The sequence below is a fragment of the Clavelina lepadiformis genome, chromosome 6 (genome assembly GCF_947623445.1).
Source record: "Clavelina lepadiformis chromosome 6, kaClaLepa1.1, whole genome shotgun sequence".
Lineage (NCBI taxonomy): Eukaryota > Metazoa > Chordata > Ascidiacea > Aplousobranchia > Clavelinidae > Clavelina > Clavelina lepadiformis.
This window is the reverse complement of record NC_135245.1, coordinates 3,737,374-3,753,380: the sequence shown is the minus strand read 5'-3', so window position 1 is coordinate 3,753,380 and position 16,007 is coordinate 3,737,374. Positions and strand designations below refer to the sequence as shown.

The following is a 16,007-nucleotide window of genomic DNA, read 5'->3' as shown; positions in this document are numbered from 1 at the left end:
CTTTGTCCTTCTTCGTTCAAGACCAGTCATTCCTTAAAAATTACGACTTTTATGAAAACGTTGGATTTGAACATAATGGTTTAAAAAATCCTTTTAGGGTGTTGACATTGCTGGTGTTGATGTTAGGTTGGTATATAAACTAAAATAAAAGTTAACAAAAAACCTATTAAGGTATATAATTGCATTGATGTTTCTTTAAAACTAAACCAATAGAAACCAACGAATGCACAATACTTGTAACATCTTTTCCAAAGTAGTAACTAGTGTGTATTTGAGCTTTGGCAATGGTACGCAGTTAAACTTTTTATGATGTGCTATGTTTAAAGTAAGTTGACTTCTTTGCTTGCAAAGCTGCAGTTGTAAACTTTTGGAACTGTTCTGGCAAAGTGTTTGTTATAAGTAAGCTTTATCAATATCTCATTTTTTTTCAAATTACCACTGATTAATTTGAGATTAACGAAATGTTAGAACCTTAATGATGTATTCCTCTTACTAATGAAAAATTTTGTTGGGGATTTATACATGATGCATTTGTAAGTGATCTTTTGCCGAATAAACACTAATACAATTTTGCAATAAAAAGCTAAAAACAGAACTACCACAGCAAAAAAATACGACACATCAGTCCATACAATACTTTGTTAAGAGTAAGCATGCAAGCGAATTACGTTAATTACATGATCAATATAATGGGAAACCAACCACACGACAAGGTTTATAAACCTAACCGACTAGTCGATTATAAACTTCTACATACGAGTTGTAACTCCCAACACTGTGCTTCTATGAAAACTAAAAAACTTTTTTTCACTATATTGAAATTAGAATTCAAACATGAAAACTAAAATCAAGAAAAATGAAAAAAAACACAACAATATTTTTTTAAATGTAGTACTCAGCAAATAAACTTGAATATATTTATATACCATATAAGAATTGAAATATGATTTATTCTCAACCACGAATGATTAACAAGAAGTTTTTAACTGGACATGTAGTCTACTAAAAGCAAACAACAGAAACGTTTACTTCAGCAACCACAATTTAAATTATTTAACAAATTCGAACATTTTGACAGTTTTATGATATCTCAAAATAAACTTCCTGAAGTGTATATGTAAAATAATGTTGGCAATAGAGCCAAGAAACCAATCAGATAACATTACATCACCAATCTTCATCTTTGGTGTATGCTTATTCAGATTCTAATGACGCATCAGAAGATCTGCCATCATCATCCATACATTTCCATCCACAGTTAAATGCATCATAGACTTCCACCTCATCACCATCAACCACATAAATTTTCCCATCATACACACAAGCAGTATGACCACTTCTGGGCTTGGTCATAGATGCAACACGACACCAAGTGTCTGTTGATGGATCAAAGCGTTCCACAGATGCAGTGGCCTTTCTGTTGCTAGTGACTCCACCAATGGCATAAATCTGGCCATACAATACAACAGCAGCAAAACAAGATCGACATTCTTTCATAGGAGTAACTTTTTTCCAAATTTCGTCTTCAAAGCACTCAACTGATTCAGTTGCATTGCAGCTAGATGTTATACCACCAATAGCGTACAGCTTTTCACCCAAAACTACTAGGGCATGATGATACCTAGCTGAAGTCATGTTTTCTATCATCTCCCAACTGCTATAATCCAAGTTACATTGCTTTGCTGTAGATAATACTTTTCTCTGGCAATCACATAACAGGGTACTTCCAGGATTGTTCTCATTTGTCCATCCGCCAGTTACATACATAAAACCCTTCATAGCAACACAAGCAAAATCAGATCTCCATTCATGCGAACACCACCTGTCCCCAGTTTCACTCCAAGATGAATTATGGTTTTTCCAATGGATATTGTTGTGTTTTTGTAAGTTATCATACAGCGCATTAATTATTTCATCTCCAAAAACAACCCCAACAAATTTGGGAGGTTTGCAAAACTGTGCACAAACATTTCTTGAATATGTGTTGTAACTAATTTTCTTAGTGGCTTCTTTTACCTTGTCACACACACTTGAATGCATTTCAGGAACAGAAACCACAGGTAAGCCAGTGAAAAGCTTATTCATGGCATTGAATATTCTAATATGGGTCTTATTGTCTTTATTTTCTATTACCACACACTGATGTGGTGTATCAGGCGTACAAGCGGGACAAAGTTGAATATTTGAAATACTTAAAACTCTTTTAATAAAATGGGGCACCTGAAGTAGAAGATCATTCTTCTTCACAATCTTGTTCATGACTTTTACTGGTACCAAGTTCAAGTTAATATGCTTGATAAGCTGGCTAACATATTGTTCTCGCTCCAGTTTAGCATGGCTTACCCAACGAATAATACATTGGCAAATGTATTCAGGTGCAATGTCAGTTTTGCTGAGCTTGATTATTTGTGATATTTCATTTATGTCAACAAGTAACAACAAATCATTCTTGACAAGATCATTGAAATTTACAGCAATGTAGACTTCAGTTTCATTCAGAAGTGTTGGTGTCCCATATTTAACAGCATATTGCCAAGCAGATACAACATTGTCGAGGGAGACATTATCTGCCAAATATTTATCACAAGAATCTTGCAGAAGTTTGATTTGAAAATAATCAGCAGCATCCATCAGATCATAAACATTTTCCATGTTAATAACATCTTCATTAGAGTAAATAAATTTGATAATCACTTCCATTATTCCTCCGCTGACTCCTTCAATGGTTGCTTCATTCTGTTGTTTTTCTTTCATTTCAGCCAAAAACATAGTTTTGAAGTAGTTAGACAGACATCCAAGGAGATTTTTATGTACTTTAAATTCTTTCTCCTCCACTTTGATGACAAAATCAGTGAACAAGTGTTGGTTAACTTGATCATCATAAAGTGCAGATAAAATGAGGGAACTCTTTTTTAGCAAAATTGAATTCTCTGGAGTCATGTTCTGTTCAACCTTATAATTACCGGTAGACACTGTCAATCAACAAAACACTTTTCTTTAATTTTGCTATGACAACATTTCAGAATTTATCAGTCAGACGCAAATATTTTAATATTTTAAAATTTTAGATATTACGGTTTATTATTAAATTAGATGAGATTTTATTCATCATTAACCACTTTCTGATTGAAAGCGTGTTAAGTTGTGATGAAAAATCATGTTCTACCATCGGGTGGAGTGATGTCACACATAAAATTTTCTCTTAGTTGAACAGCTTGTGTATATAAATGTCTTCAATCATAAAACTGATTGTTATTAATTAATTAATCAGTGTAACAAGCACTAGTTACTGTAATAATATCAACAATGGAATATAGATTCCAAGCAGAATTTTATGTACTTCAATTTTTTTTTTCATCCACTTTGATGACAAAATTAGTGAACATCTGTTGGCTGATTCGATCATCTTACAGGGCCCACAAAATCAGAGAGAGTTTTTAGTAAATGAATATGGGTTATTTGGTGTCATGTTATCTGTAAATGGAAAACAACATATACTGTTATTTTAAATCCCTAAACATGCCAGCCATATATCAAATGCAATTTTTGGATTATTTTACTACTAGCTCTGAGACTTTGTCCAAGTAAAACACGGCTGATTAATTTTCTGTTTCGCATAGTTGTGGCATTACTGAAAAATTTGGATCTCAAAAATTCTGCATATTTCTCATCTGTTTCATGTTAAACAACACAACAAGAATTCAACCTGGATGCCAATACTAGTCAACCTTTCAAAATGCAACTTAAAATTTATGCGTTAACTAACCAACATACCAAGACTATTCAGCTTACCACACGTGTCAGATCACATTTTGAACAATTACTTTTAGTAAATAAAGTAAACTACAGTGTGCTTGCTATAATTTTTAAACTACCTTGTTGCACCAGGTTAAATATTCAATAACAATGAGCCATGCCTATGCAGTGTCACAGTAATGGAAAAGGGCAAATGGAAATTCATCAAAAAATTAAACATTGTCATGGACTATTGCAAAATGTTGTTGTGAAAAGCAATTTTGTAAAAAAAGTAAAAAATAAAGTTACAGGAAGAGACTTTGGGTCCGTGGGGATCAGTTTTAGACTAATTTAGGATTGGGAAAACTTTTAGACTATGACACCTCATGTTGAAAAATGGCGTATATAGGCTATCAGTTGATAGTCTAATCTAGCATAATGGACGATTAGTTTTGTTACTTCTGTACATTAGTATTTTCCCTTAAAGTTCGTTGCTGAACGTCGTGAAAAGCGCATTTCAATGCCCCCTTGCTGCCTTGTTGATTGATCCGTCAACTGTCAATGCCGCAAAACTTGGGCCTTTGGGCGTGCAGCGCGCTCTACGAATTTCTTTATTGGTTCACAATAAAAGCGCGTATGCGTGTACCGGCATATCTAGACGTACTTCCGTAAAAGTCTAGGCCTCCGGATTTTATCAATTATAGGTTAGTGGCAGTCTACTTTCTTTAAGATTTTAATGGTATCCATCTTAGTCTTCACAATTGGTATCACTTGCAGATGAGATGAAACCGTAATCTCCATGTTGGGGGATAACCTTATATGGTATTATTTTTAACACAAAACCACAGACACATGTACAGTATAGACTAGGAGTGCCCAACCAGTCGTTCGCGGTCTACCAGTGGTCCGCGGGCAAATTTCAAGTCGACCGCGAGGCCATTAGAAAAAATAAAGTTGTTTATGTGTAACAGTTTATTTTGTGACTTGGGACAACTATACGCCTACAAAAAAATCGAGACTTAAACAAGACTTAAATAATTTGTTTTATTCAGCTTTTCATAGCCGTTGTGGACTAGTGTTACAGTACGTTACTATTGTTACTATTTGACGGTGTGACCAACACAACTTTTTATTAGTTACTGTGTCAAACACAAAACTACTGTACTTAACATTAAAATTGAATAATCAACCGATTACTATGTCTTTGGTATTCAACCGACTTCCAATGACGAATCCTGATTAATTTATTCGTATAAAGCTTGATTACCAAAAATGCTAACGATCGAATAACTTACACTTTACGAAAAACAAATCACCTTAACTCTGTTTATAGAAGATTTTCTGTATGTATGTACAGTACTTGAGAGAAGTTAAGTTTGTGATGTGATGTCTACCTGCATCAATGGAGAGATTTCATTTTCGGAAAGAAATTCAATGCAAGAGCGCCAACATGGTAATGGGGAGTATTTCAATTTTATCGCTTCTCCGACCATGTCGTTTTAATAATAAAATCTATTTTCCCGCTAAACCACTAACGCGGTGATTGCATATTTTAAATAGGCTACGCTAAACCTGTCATTGTTTCATAAAGAAATTTAACCTTTTCTTTTAACATTTTGAGCGCATTTTCGTTCGTTTGGATTTGCGTCCGAGTCAAGTTTGAAATATAAATTTCCTTTCGACACCACAATGCATTTTACATTAAGTGCAAAGTTATGTCGGGAGACTTGAAAATGTTTGAAATTAACCAGTATGAAACACCGGAAATGACGTGTTTGAATTTGCGATGTTCACACTGGATTGGTAGACCGCTGGAGGTTAGCTACTTGTAAAATAGACATAGGGTTAGTAAAGGTCGGGCACCCTTGGTATAGGCAGTACAGTGTAATCTTTCTTCTTTCGGCTCTTGCTACAAAATTTACACTCGACCAGTCGACCTCCTGATCTAAAGGAAGTCATTCGTCAACATAACCTGCCAGCAGCGATCTTGTGAATATCTCCACACCGGGCAGAAATTGTTCAATTGATGTCTGGGTTGAAAAGTTTCCAACTTTCCATCCATCAGTCAACTGAACAGTTCCAGCAGACAGGTAGGCCAATAAAAATTAATAAGCCAGGAGGTGGGGCAAGTGGAAACATCTGTCCCCGGGCGCCGCCTTATGAGGGAATAAAAAGGGATCGGAACTTTTCACAATACTTACAAAATAGCATAGGCTACGTGTTGGTGGCAATGAAGTTTGATTCTCTAATATGGTAGCAATTTTCAGGTGCCGACAATGTAAAAGTTAAATTTAAGATTTCTGTTGATTCTGACGTAATTATGATTTGGTTTTATTCGATTGGTTGACATCTGTTGTAGTTGATCAATAAAGACCTTCAGGTTGCATAATGCTGCTCACACTATTAACCAGTGCATTGAGCCTTGCTCTTTAGTCCGCGTCTTCGGTGTTTGTTTTTCTCATTGGTCTTGACAAGTGAGAGCGCAAAAAGAATCTAACCTCTGTCCCCGAGCGCTGAAAACTTACCTATACGTTTAAGGCAAAAATTAGGCAACAAAACTTATTTGGTAACGTGTAATAGACTAATTGATAGATAGTTAATTAAATTATCAATCAAATCCAAGTTTTGCTGGCAGTAAACTAAATCGTGTCAATTACTTTACGAATAAGTAAAAACCTCAGCTGTTATGGGGTATTCAAACGGAACGAATTCTGATTGCTTATGCTGAACAATTTAGTTTACTGCAAAGGACAAGGTGTGTTCGAATCGCAACATTAAAAGAGAGCAAATTGCGTAGGGTGTTTTTGTGAAGTTCACGGTTAAGTATAGGCTATAGTAGCCTAAGTCCCCTGAAGTAATTAGATAAAATATCTCACTAACCAATAACTTAAAGATAAATAGATGTGTTTAGAGAAGGCACGTAAAGACACACACGACACGTATACGAGAACTTTTTTTCGAGATTAAAAATATTTTCGCAGACCGAAAACTAAAATTTCTGCACAACATCACCAACCAGGAAACCAATTCTTGCAAAAGTGGTCACAATCATGCAACATTGGTCATTTTCTATGTTGGTACTGGTGTTGTACTTCGTCCAAATTGTGGTATGGTAATGTGATAAACTTCTATTTCCACAATTACACATTAGGTTTCTTGTTTTTTGTTTTCATGCAGTCCGCATTTTCGCTTTCAAAAACAAATTCTGCCAAAGACTTGACCACAAAACTTCGTTGTTTCGCTTCGGTAACCCTGAACTTCTCGCAGAGCCTAGACCAGCCTGAAGCGGTGTCGTGAGGCACAAGTCTCACTTTTGGATATTTCAGTTTAATCATTTCGTCATCAATGTCCAAGCTGTGAAGTTCTCGCCAACGAAAGTATTGCCGGTATGCAGTCACATTATTCTCGAGATGAAGCAGATACCTTGCAAGCTGCACAGGTGACGCAAACTGTGATACGTGAATAAACGAATTGTACGGCGCCACATTCACAACGTCTTCCAGACTTGGTCCAAACACAACCGGAACAATACCGGATCTTAACGACAGCCAAAACTCGTGGTTTATATAATCAGCACAATTGAAGCTGTCGTCGAAGCTAAGATAAAAGCGATACTTAAATATTTCTCCTCTTTCTAGCCTCTTGTTTTTGTAGAAAAAGCAATTTCCAATAAAATCCACCTTCAGTTTTCCTTGTACCAGCTGGACAGCAAGTCGCATACGTTGCTTGTTTGCAATTGATTGTTTGCAATTGTTCAAGATCCACACCTAAATTTTTCAATATGCTTGTACGGTTGCTTTTATCTAGGTTGTATATTGGGATTTGAGGTTTTTTTTACATTGGTACTACTGTAAGTATCCTATAATTTGTGTAATATTCGGATAAACATTTCTATCCTGAAAGAGATTTCAAATAAAATTCAACTTGAATTTTCAGACTCACCGCTGACTTGGTCTTTTTGTCTATAACGTTCCGGACATTGTCTCTACCACCGGCTAAGTTACTGTACAAAGAACTTTTTCTCCACAAAGGAAAGTACACATCTGAGTCTCGTCTATACGTCATTGTCCAGTTAAAGAAGTTGTTGTATTCCGTTAAGCTTTGATTGGAAATGTACTTTATATACCAAGGATTTTGATCTGACCACCAAACAAATATCTGGTGGTCGTACCTGAACGTTTTGAAATCAAATATACATAAACGGAAGGTAACTGTTACGACTAAGTTGAACTACTTGACTACTAACTACTACTTGCTGAAATTGCTTTGCAAAAAACTTGTTTTGTAAATTTTATAAAAATACTTGTTATCATTATATTTATTGAGCCTACACCTGGTGTGTTTCCACGGCAGTGTTCCATTTAAATTTCTTTGATGGATAACAACAATGTCAGCAGTGTGTAGAGCTTTATGTCGGTAAGTGATTTGGCATTTTCCAGGCAACTCAAGGCCTTCCGCTGGCCATTCTTCGTCCATCCTTTTCTCGTTGTCCACCCAAACGAGAATCGAGCAAATAAGTTTCTTTGAGGCGTTGAAGACCATCCTTGATGAATGTTTTGCTGACAGTACTCCGTTGGTTGCGTTTTTAGTGCCGGTGTTTTTCTTTACGTTGTTGTAGAATTTAGATGCATTTTGGTAGCTGTTCGCTTTCTTGTGGGACGACCTATTTCCTTTACTTGAAGAGTTCGTCCTAGAATTATATGTTCGGTGTTTAGTTTTTATGAGGTCAGCATCCCGTTCTACAGCTAGTCTGGTCTTGCTTAGCACTTCATTTGTAAGTTTGATATTAATCTTGCTTTGCGTAACTTTCTCACGGTTTTGCATGGCTTTTTCAAAACCTTGCATGTTCGGTCCAATCTGATGAGGAACAGGTATCATAGCAAAACCAGTCCATAATAATATACATCCAAAACTAGTTATTAAACCCGCCATAAACAGCAACCATTCTCGTGAGTGCTTCATGCTGCATACAGTATATTCCAAAGTCGAAACTACTGCTATGCTATGCTGTGCTTTAACAAAAACAAAGAATACAGAAGCTGTCTATGGTTATGGTTGCATGGTTTAGTGTAGCCTACTTAGGCTAGTTGCAATGTTCAGTCGCTTATAGGCCTACATGACACTGTTAATCAAGTGCTAGCGATGGGACTCATCTTGCAAAGTTGTATTTTGTTTCAGTAAACCTTGGTTAAACCTTATAAAATAAGTTATCACAACTAAAATCTTCTTCAATATTGCCTCTGTTTTGTGTTAAAGTCCCTTTAATTTCTTTTTAATATACTTGGCTCAGGCAGGTTGCTTCTGTGATAATTCACGTTTTAATGTTAAACGCGTCAGCGTCAACTACATTCTGTCTCCAATAATACAAAAGATCTGAAGCTTTTTTCATTAGGTTTTTTTACAACAAAACTTGCTTACAATAAAGTTGGTGTCAGCTTACCTTTCACTTCACTCAACACTGAAATTGGATATGAACAAAGCAATCAATCTCAAGAAATAGTCTTGCCTCTAATTTTGATAAAGTCCTTGGTAATCACTATTTCCATTTTGTACGTACTTTCCTTTGTACTACTTTACTATTTGTGTTGTTGTTGTTTTGACACTTCTTCTCGAAAATAATAAAGAAAAAGAAAACATATAGTCTGTGTTCTAAAAACGCTGCACTTCGCATTTCAATTCATTCAACGATTGTAAACTACGTAGTAAGTTTTCAAGGCACTAGTCTTTAATAAAGCACAAATAAGATTATATTTTATTTAGTATATAAGCGAGCATGTAAACAACAACCTTTGGAGTCTGGAGTCAAATCTAAAGAATACGGATTATAACACAGTCATTGGGTTATCAGCTTCTGACTCAATCTCGGTATAATAGGACCAACTATGTATTTAGAAAACATGGTACAATAAAAATAAAATGTGCGACCATTGTGCCTAAACGCTTAAAGAAATGCACCGCTCACATCATGCTAAAATTGAACGTTTAGTGCGTAAAGTAGTGGAAAAGAAACCATAACCTTGTCTTGGGGTCGCAGCCTTTCGCTCTCAAAACTAAGTAAGAAGCGTTTCTTTCGCTGTTTATCCTTTTCAGGTTTAAGACCTAATTCTCATAAAAAATTAGGATCTTAAATAGCCTATAGTCTTACATATATCAACAATCATTTCAAGTTATATGTAAAACGAACACTAGATTCAAGAAAGGAGAAAATATTTTATTAATCAGATATTTTGGTCGACACTAGGACCATTATCAATGCATTGCAAACTGTACAATGAGGTTTATAAGTATGGCGGTTGGGCTGTGGGGAAAAAAGAAATTACCGAACATTAGTTGTGTTTCAAAAATGTTTCAAATTATCAAATATGAATAACATTTCACATTAAATATGTGTTATGATTGGTCGTCACTAACAAACTGGTTTTACGAAAAAATTCCACGCGTTAGGACACGTTCATGTTATACATAGATGTGCTTATCCTATGTTGTAGGTCATTTGTTTACTACAGTAATCAAAAATAATAAAAAAGAAACAACGTTCCTTTCTATTCCTTGCAATAGCTAACTTTCAGTAAGATGTCTATTTATGTTGGCGAAGGGAAACGCCATGCTGAAATTGCTGATTCTGTTTCTCAAACTGTCAGTGAAAAGCATGAATGGCGACTTGGCTTAAAAAAATTAATGTTGGCTTTGTGTAGGCTAGGCTAGCTGAATTTGTAACTGTTTTGTGTGTGGTTTACTTTTTGGCTCCACGTGATGAGCGAAAAGTTAATTGAAATACAAAGATGACTCCAAAATTGATTTCACAAATTAAAAGGCAGCGTATATTTCATTTACAGCCGGTTACCGAATTTGAAAAAGGCTACGTCGATAAACGACTTGTCAGTTGCACAATTGATACTTCTTTACTTCGGTAAATGGCGGCCGGTGAAGTAGGCACTTATTTTACCGGCGCCGTTAATGAAGTAGGAAAATACGGTTAATGGCAGTTAAGTTGCGAGTTAAGTTAGTTATAGTTAGGAAGTTGCAGTTAAGTTAAGTTGTTAAATCAATGAATTAAAATGTATGTTAATTTCAATTGAGAACCACGTACTACTTTGTCCAAAGTGTAAATTAACCTAAGGCCAACCCCTCTCATTCAAACTCTCACTTCTCAGCCTTCTTTTGATTAAATTGCTAAGCTATAGCCTTCAAATTGAAATAAACGCTATTTTTCAACTAAAAATCACAATTTTTTCCAAAGTCTAAATTAATTTAAAACTAATCACCTCCGACCCAAAGTTCTACCTCTCATGACTAAGCCTAAATTAAACTGAAAATAAATTTGAACAAAATAAAAAGAAATAAACCAACGCCAAGAATCAAATCCAACACCTCTTGCATGCAAGCCTCAATGTTAACCACCACACTATCGCAATGCCTTCTTCTCGCTTTCTGAAATGAGAGTGATAAACTTATAAGTAAAAATCTACCAGTCACTGTATTGTAATTCTGCAACTTTAGTGAACAGATGCTGGTAACATAGTCACTTCAAAATAAAAATATGCAATAAGGTCTGGTAGCCAATGTATAAATTATGAAAGTAACCGGGGTCAGAATATTTCCAAAAAATTGCTATTTTAATATTAATTTTTGGTGCAATTTCATGAAGTTTTTGCTGGCATAGTAAGCATGATTCTTTTTCTAACTGTATGCCAAATTTCACGTCTCTATGTACAATAGTTTTCAATTTCTATTGCATCAGCCACTTACCTCAGTAAAGCATGATTTTCCAACCTAAAAGGAAATTTTGAATGAAATTTAACGACCACTAAAACACTTCCTACTAAAATATTTACTTGCTTGTATGAAGTATCTGGTCAGTGCAACTGGTTTCATTGTGATAGTGCATTTTATTTCAATTGATTTTTAAATTTTATTTATTTTAGAAAAATGAGGTATTCCAGTCTTTTAAAAACTGGTGTTGTTTTTGCGAGTACCGGTGGTGCTTTGGTGTTGCTGAAAGGAAATTTAGCAGATGTAGGACCTCAGTCTCGCAGCACTGCTCTGGCAGCAACTGTATTCCCTGCAACTTCTTCTGTTTGGAATGATGATTGGGATAAAAGAGCCAGTGAAAAATCTAAGTGTACAAGAAATATTATCTTGGTTAGACATGGACAATACCATATGGATGGAAAATCTCAGGAAGAAAAACGTCTTACAGAACTAGGGAGAGAACAAGCAGTGCACACTGGTATGCGATTGAAAGATTTGGGACTAGATAAGAAACTAAATCTGATAGTTGAGTCAACCATGACTCGAGCTCATGAAACTTGTGACTTAATATATAAACAATTGGACAACAACACTATTCCAGTAGAAAGCTCGGATCTTCTTCGAGAAGGTGCTCCTATTGAACCTGAACCATCTGTTGAGCATTGGAGCCCAAGTCCAAAAACTTTTTTCCTAGATGGTTCAAGAATTGAACATGCTTTTCGCCGCTACATTCATCGGGCTGACCCAGACCAGGAGCAAGAGTCTTATGAGCTGATTGTGTGTCATGGCAATGTAATACGTTATTTTGTATGTCGTGCTTTGCAGTTGCCACCGGAGGCATGGCTTAGAATGAGCTTGCGGCATGCAAGCATCACACACCTATCTATACGGCCAAGTGGGCGGGTTTCAATTAAATGTTTGGGAGATTCTGGACATCTGCCATCTGAAAAACTTACATTTGAATAGAGACTTTGAGCCTAAACTAATGTATTCTTATAAGTAATCCAAGCCAAGGATGTACCAAATAGAAAAAGATTCTGATAAGAATAGAAATAGTTTACTATGACATTTGTCCAAGTCAAAAGCGAAATTTGCTCATTTAGCTTTTATTATAAGTGTATTCTAAATGAGCAAGTAAGTTTTACTCAAACTTGTTATGTTGCTAGTAATGGAAAGAAATCGATCTTTTTTGCTTTTATGAAATAATTAAAAGTTATAGTGATCATTCGATTGTTGATCCCACAACCGAAAACTTGTAACAGTTTGCTGTTGGTTTATTAGTTAGTGCAAAACGAAGGATTTAACCCAAATACACAAGCTTCCGATCCCCAAAAACAACAAAAATGGTTGATATTTGTTCAGATTTGTGTTTTATTACAACCATCCCAAATCTATGAATTAACAATTTGATAAGTAAAATTTATGGCCTAACGGTTACCAAATTTGCAATGCAGTGCTATGCTTGCAGTTAATTATCATCTATCACTGATTCACAGTATTCCTTTCTTTACTATCCAACCTTGTCAAGTGTAGGTTGTTTGAATGGTTGCTGTAAACCGATAAATATTACCAAGTTTAATATTGTGTTTTTATTTTGTTTGTGGTGTTGTAGTAACATTTCTTGTTAATTCTCTTTTCAATTATTCACTTACTAATTTAATTTTGCTTTTTCCTAACTTTTGGTTGTCTGTGTTACTAATAAACTTTAATATATATCTCATTTACAATGAAGGTTGTCTAGGTTTTTTGTTGCTTTACTCAAGAACTATGGATATTAGACCTAATCATACCGTTTATGTGAACAACCTAAACGAAAAGATCAAAAAGGAAGGTAAAGTATTTTAAAATTCCATGTGGTTTTGAAATTTTACAAAATTTTTACTGAAAGTTATGTCTAATTTTTATATTTTGTCTGCAGAACTGAAGAAATCCTTGTATGCGATATTTTCGCAATTTGGCCAGATCTTGGACATTGTGGCAATGAAGACACTGAAGATGAGAGGACAGGCGTTCGTTATTTTCAAAGATATTAACAGTGCAACAAATGCATTGCGCTCTATGCAGGGTTTCCCATTCTATGACAAACCCATGGTAGCTCATATTTGCCAAGTTGCTGATTTATGACCAAATAGCATGTTAAGATTTTCCAGTTTTATAACTACAAGTTAAATGTATCACTATTATGCCTATTTTCAATGATGTGTTATGTATGGTTTTCACTTGTTGATCGTTAATGCAGAGCAACTGTTTTCGTTTTTCAGAGATTAGCATATTCGAAGAAAGACTCTGATTGTATTGCCAAAATCAAAGGAACGTACCAAGAGAGAGTGAAAGAAAAGAAAAAGAAAAAGAAGGAACCTAAGAAAGTATGTCAAAGTGTTCATGATGTTTCAATGACTTTATTTCAAAATTTGAATTTATTTAAAATTGAATATTGTTTTTAGCCAAAGACTGCTCCAACGAATCAAGGGAATATGCCAGGTAAAAAATTGAAAAGTGGTTTCATTCAAAGCATGGTCAATGTTTTTTAATATATTGACCCAAATTTTTCTTGAATAACAGGTGGGCCACCGTCAAAAATAGTGGATGATGATGGCAGTGACAATCCGCCCAATCATATTCTGTTTTTGAACAATTTGCCCCCAGAGACGCAAGAAGGAATGCTTACAGTGCTTTTTAACAGGTTTAGACATTTTTAAATATTATTGTGGGGACATTTTTATTTTTGTGCAAGTGGTTAATAATGCCATGAAATCTTGTTTCTTAGATATCCTGGATTCAAAGAGGTTCGATTGGTGCCAGGTCGTCATGACATCGCTTTTGTGGAATTTGAGTCTGAAGTCCAAGCATCAGATGCAAAGGAACCTCTGCAGGGATTCAGAATATCACCCACCCATGCAATGAAAGTTACCTTTGCAAAGAAATAGTCATCAACGTTTGATACCTAAATGTGAAAGTTACATTTTTGTTTAAGTTTGAAGAAGGAAATGATACTACACTTGGTCACAGGCAGTCACGCATGTTTACAAAAACTATGTGTTGTTTCAATTATGGTTACTACAAATCAATGTTTTCTCATTAGGTTAACACACCTTTTACTGCCAAAAGCCTTTTTGCTCGAGTAAGTTTTATGTTTTAAAAGTAGTAATACTTGGGCATTGCACCAAAGTAATACTTTGAGCCTTTTGTTTTGTGACAGCACCCAAGGCTTTAGCATTGCACACTTGGAGTCATGATTTTTACAATAAAACTATGGAATCGTGTTGTGTGGAGTTATATTCAGCAGAAAAAGTATTTCTGAAGAAAACAGAATAATTAAATTAAAAGGATTTTTAGTTGTGTGTGTGACCTGTGGCTATCGAATAATAATCAGCTTTAAATCGAAAGAGCTATTACTAAAAGATGGAATTATTCCTTTCCGCTCATACGAATGGCTAATCCGTGGATTCCTTTTTCCCTTTCCTATGGGCTAATCCTTGACGAATGGGGTGGCTATATTGCCGTCCCCTCACTTTCTTATTAGAGTATCACGTCTCCAAGCTTGTTTCTTGTTCTTCTTTACAGACAAGTTTTTTTTATTATATCATGTTCATGAATTAGTGGAAAAATATTTCATAAAAGTGTTTTTTTAAGTCTGTGTATTCAAATATTATCCCGTCCAATTTTTAGAAAGACTGTAGTCATGATTCCAGCTTATGTATGACGCAGAATTGTAAGCACTCATGCGTAACAGTGCTTACGATGCCGGATACAAATCGATTTACGAGCTAAAAGTAATCCATAAAGGCATATGCCAGTATGTCATTGGTTTTGTAGGCTCACTGTTATAAGATGCTACTGTAATAGAAGTCCGATACACTACGCAGTAAGGTAACCATAGTCTTGTAGCATACTCTTCTAGAACGGTACGCCAGAAAAAGCGGTTTCGTCAATGACGGTGTCACGGTAACGGAAATTTCTTGAAAAATTAAACTGTTGAAAAATGTTATCGTGAAAAGCAGTTTTGTAATAAAAAATAAAGTTACAAGGAGGCTGGATTGAAAACCAAGAAAAGATGTATAAGCCTATGGTATGCAGAATACAAAAACTGTCTGTGAGGACCATGACCATGATGAGGTAAATGTAAGAGTAGCTCAAAAGCTCCCAAATAGTTTTTAAAACTATGCACTACTCGAAAGCACGGCAGTTTTTAAAAAGAAATCGTGCATGCGAAGACGCAAATTTTATTGTGCACTGAAGGCTTAAATCTTTTTCTACCTTAAATATTATAGATTTTAATCTAAAAACTTAAATCTTATATAAATGTTAAACTGGAATCTTCTGTATATATATAGGCCTATTTATTATAAATTGGGCCAAAGCTCAAAAGTCCCAAGTCAGGCGAAAAACGAGAATGGACATGGTATCTGATCCATTGTTATAGATAGCTTGTTATTTTACGAAAAAGGCTAGCCTTTTGTTGTTTATGAACAGTTGATTTTAGTTATTTGAGAATTAAACTGCATAGGCCTTGATACACT

At 35.1% G+C, this 16,007-nt stretch overlaps 4 protein-coding genes across 5 annotated transcripts; 2 read left to right on the top strand and 2 right to left on the bottom strand.

Moving 5' to 3' along the window:
- Nucleotides 1-513: 513 nt before the first annotated feature.
- Nucleotides 514-3,467, bottom strand: LOC143461891 (kelch-like protein 26). Its single transcript, XM_076959822.1, has one exon. The coding sequence runs from the start codon at nt 2,938-2,940 to the stop codon at nt 1,195-1,197; it is 1,746 nt and encodes a 581-aa protein (XP_076815937.1). The 5' UTR covers nt 2,941-3,467; the 3' UTR covers nt 514-1,194.
- A 3,203-nt stretch (nt 3,468-6,670) lies between these two features.
- On the bottom strand, nt 6,671-9,137 carry LOC143463524 (4-galactosyl-N-acetylglucosaminide 3-alpha-L-fucosyltransferase 9-like). Of its 2 annotated transcripts, XM_076962032.1 has the most exons (4): nt 8,069-9,137; nt 7,678-7,906; nt 7,416-7,502; nt 7,205-7,332 (listed from the first exon to the last, which is right to left on the bottom strand). In XM_076962032.1, the coding sequence occupies exons 1-4, from the start codon at nt 8,695-8,697 to the stop codon at nt 7,306-7,308; spliced, it is 972 nt and encodes a 323-aa protein (XP_076818147.1). In that variant the 5' UTR covers nt 8,698-9,137; the 3' UTR covers nt 7,205-7,305. The 2 variants fall into 2 exon arrangements, with proteins under 2 accessions (XP_076818146.1, XP_076818147.1); XM_076962031.1 differs by having other exon boundaries at nt 6,671-7,502; nt 8,069-9,136.
- Nucleotides 9,138-11,634: 2,497 nt separating this feature from the next.
- Nucleotides 11,635-13,219, top strand: LOC143462853 (serine/threonine-protein phosphatase PGAM5, mitochondrial-like). Its single transcript, XM_076961153.1, has one exon. It carries the CDS (start codon nt 11,665-11,667, stop codon nt 12,451-12,453), a length of 789 nt encoding a protein of 262 aa, XP_076817268.1. The 5' UTR covers nt 11,635-11,664; the 3' UTR covers nt 12,454-13,219.
- LOC143462854 (U1 small nuclear ribonucleoprotein A-like) lies at nt 13,199-14,750 on the top strand. Its single transcript, XM_076961154.1, has 6 exons — nt 13,199-13,318; nt 13,406-13,578; nt 13,749-13,853; nt 13,932-13,968; nt 14,050-14,170; nt 14,255-14,750. The coding sequence occupies exons 1-6, from the start codon at nt 13,255-13,257 to the stop codon at nt 14,412-14,414; spliced, it is 660 nt and encodes a 219-aa protein (XP_076817269.1). The 5' UTR covers nt 13,199-13,254; the 3' UTR covers nt 14,415-14,750.
- The last annotated feature ends 1,257 nt before the right edge of the window (nt 14,751-16,007 follow it).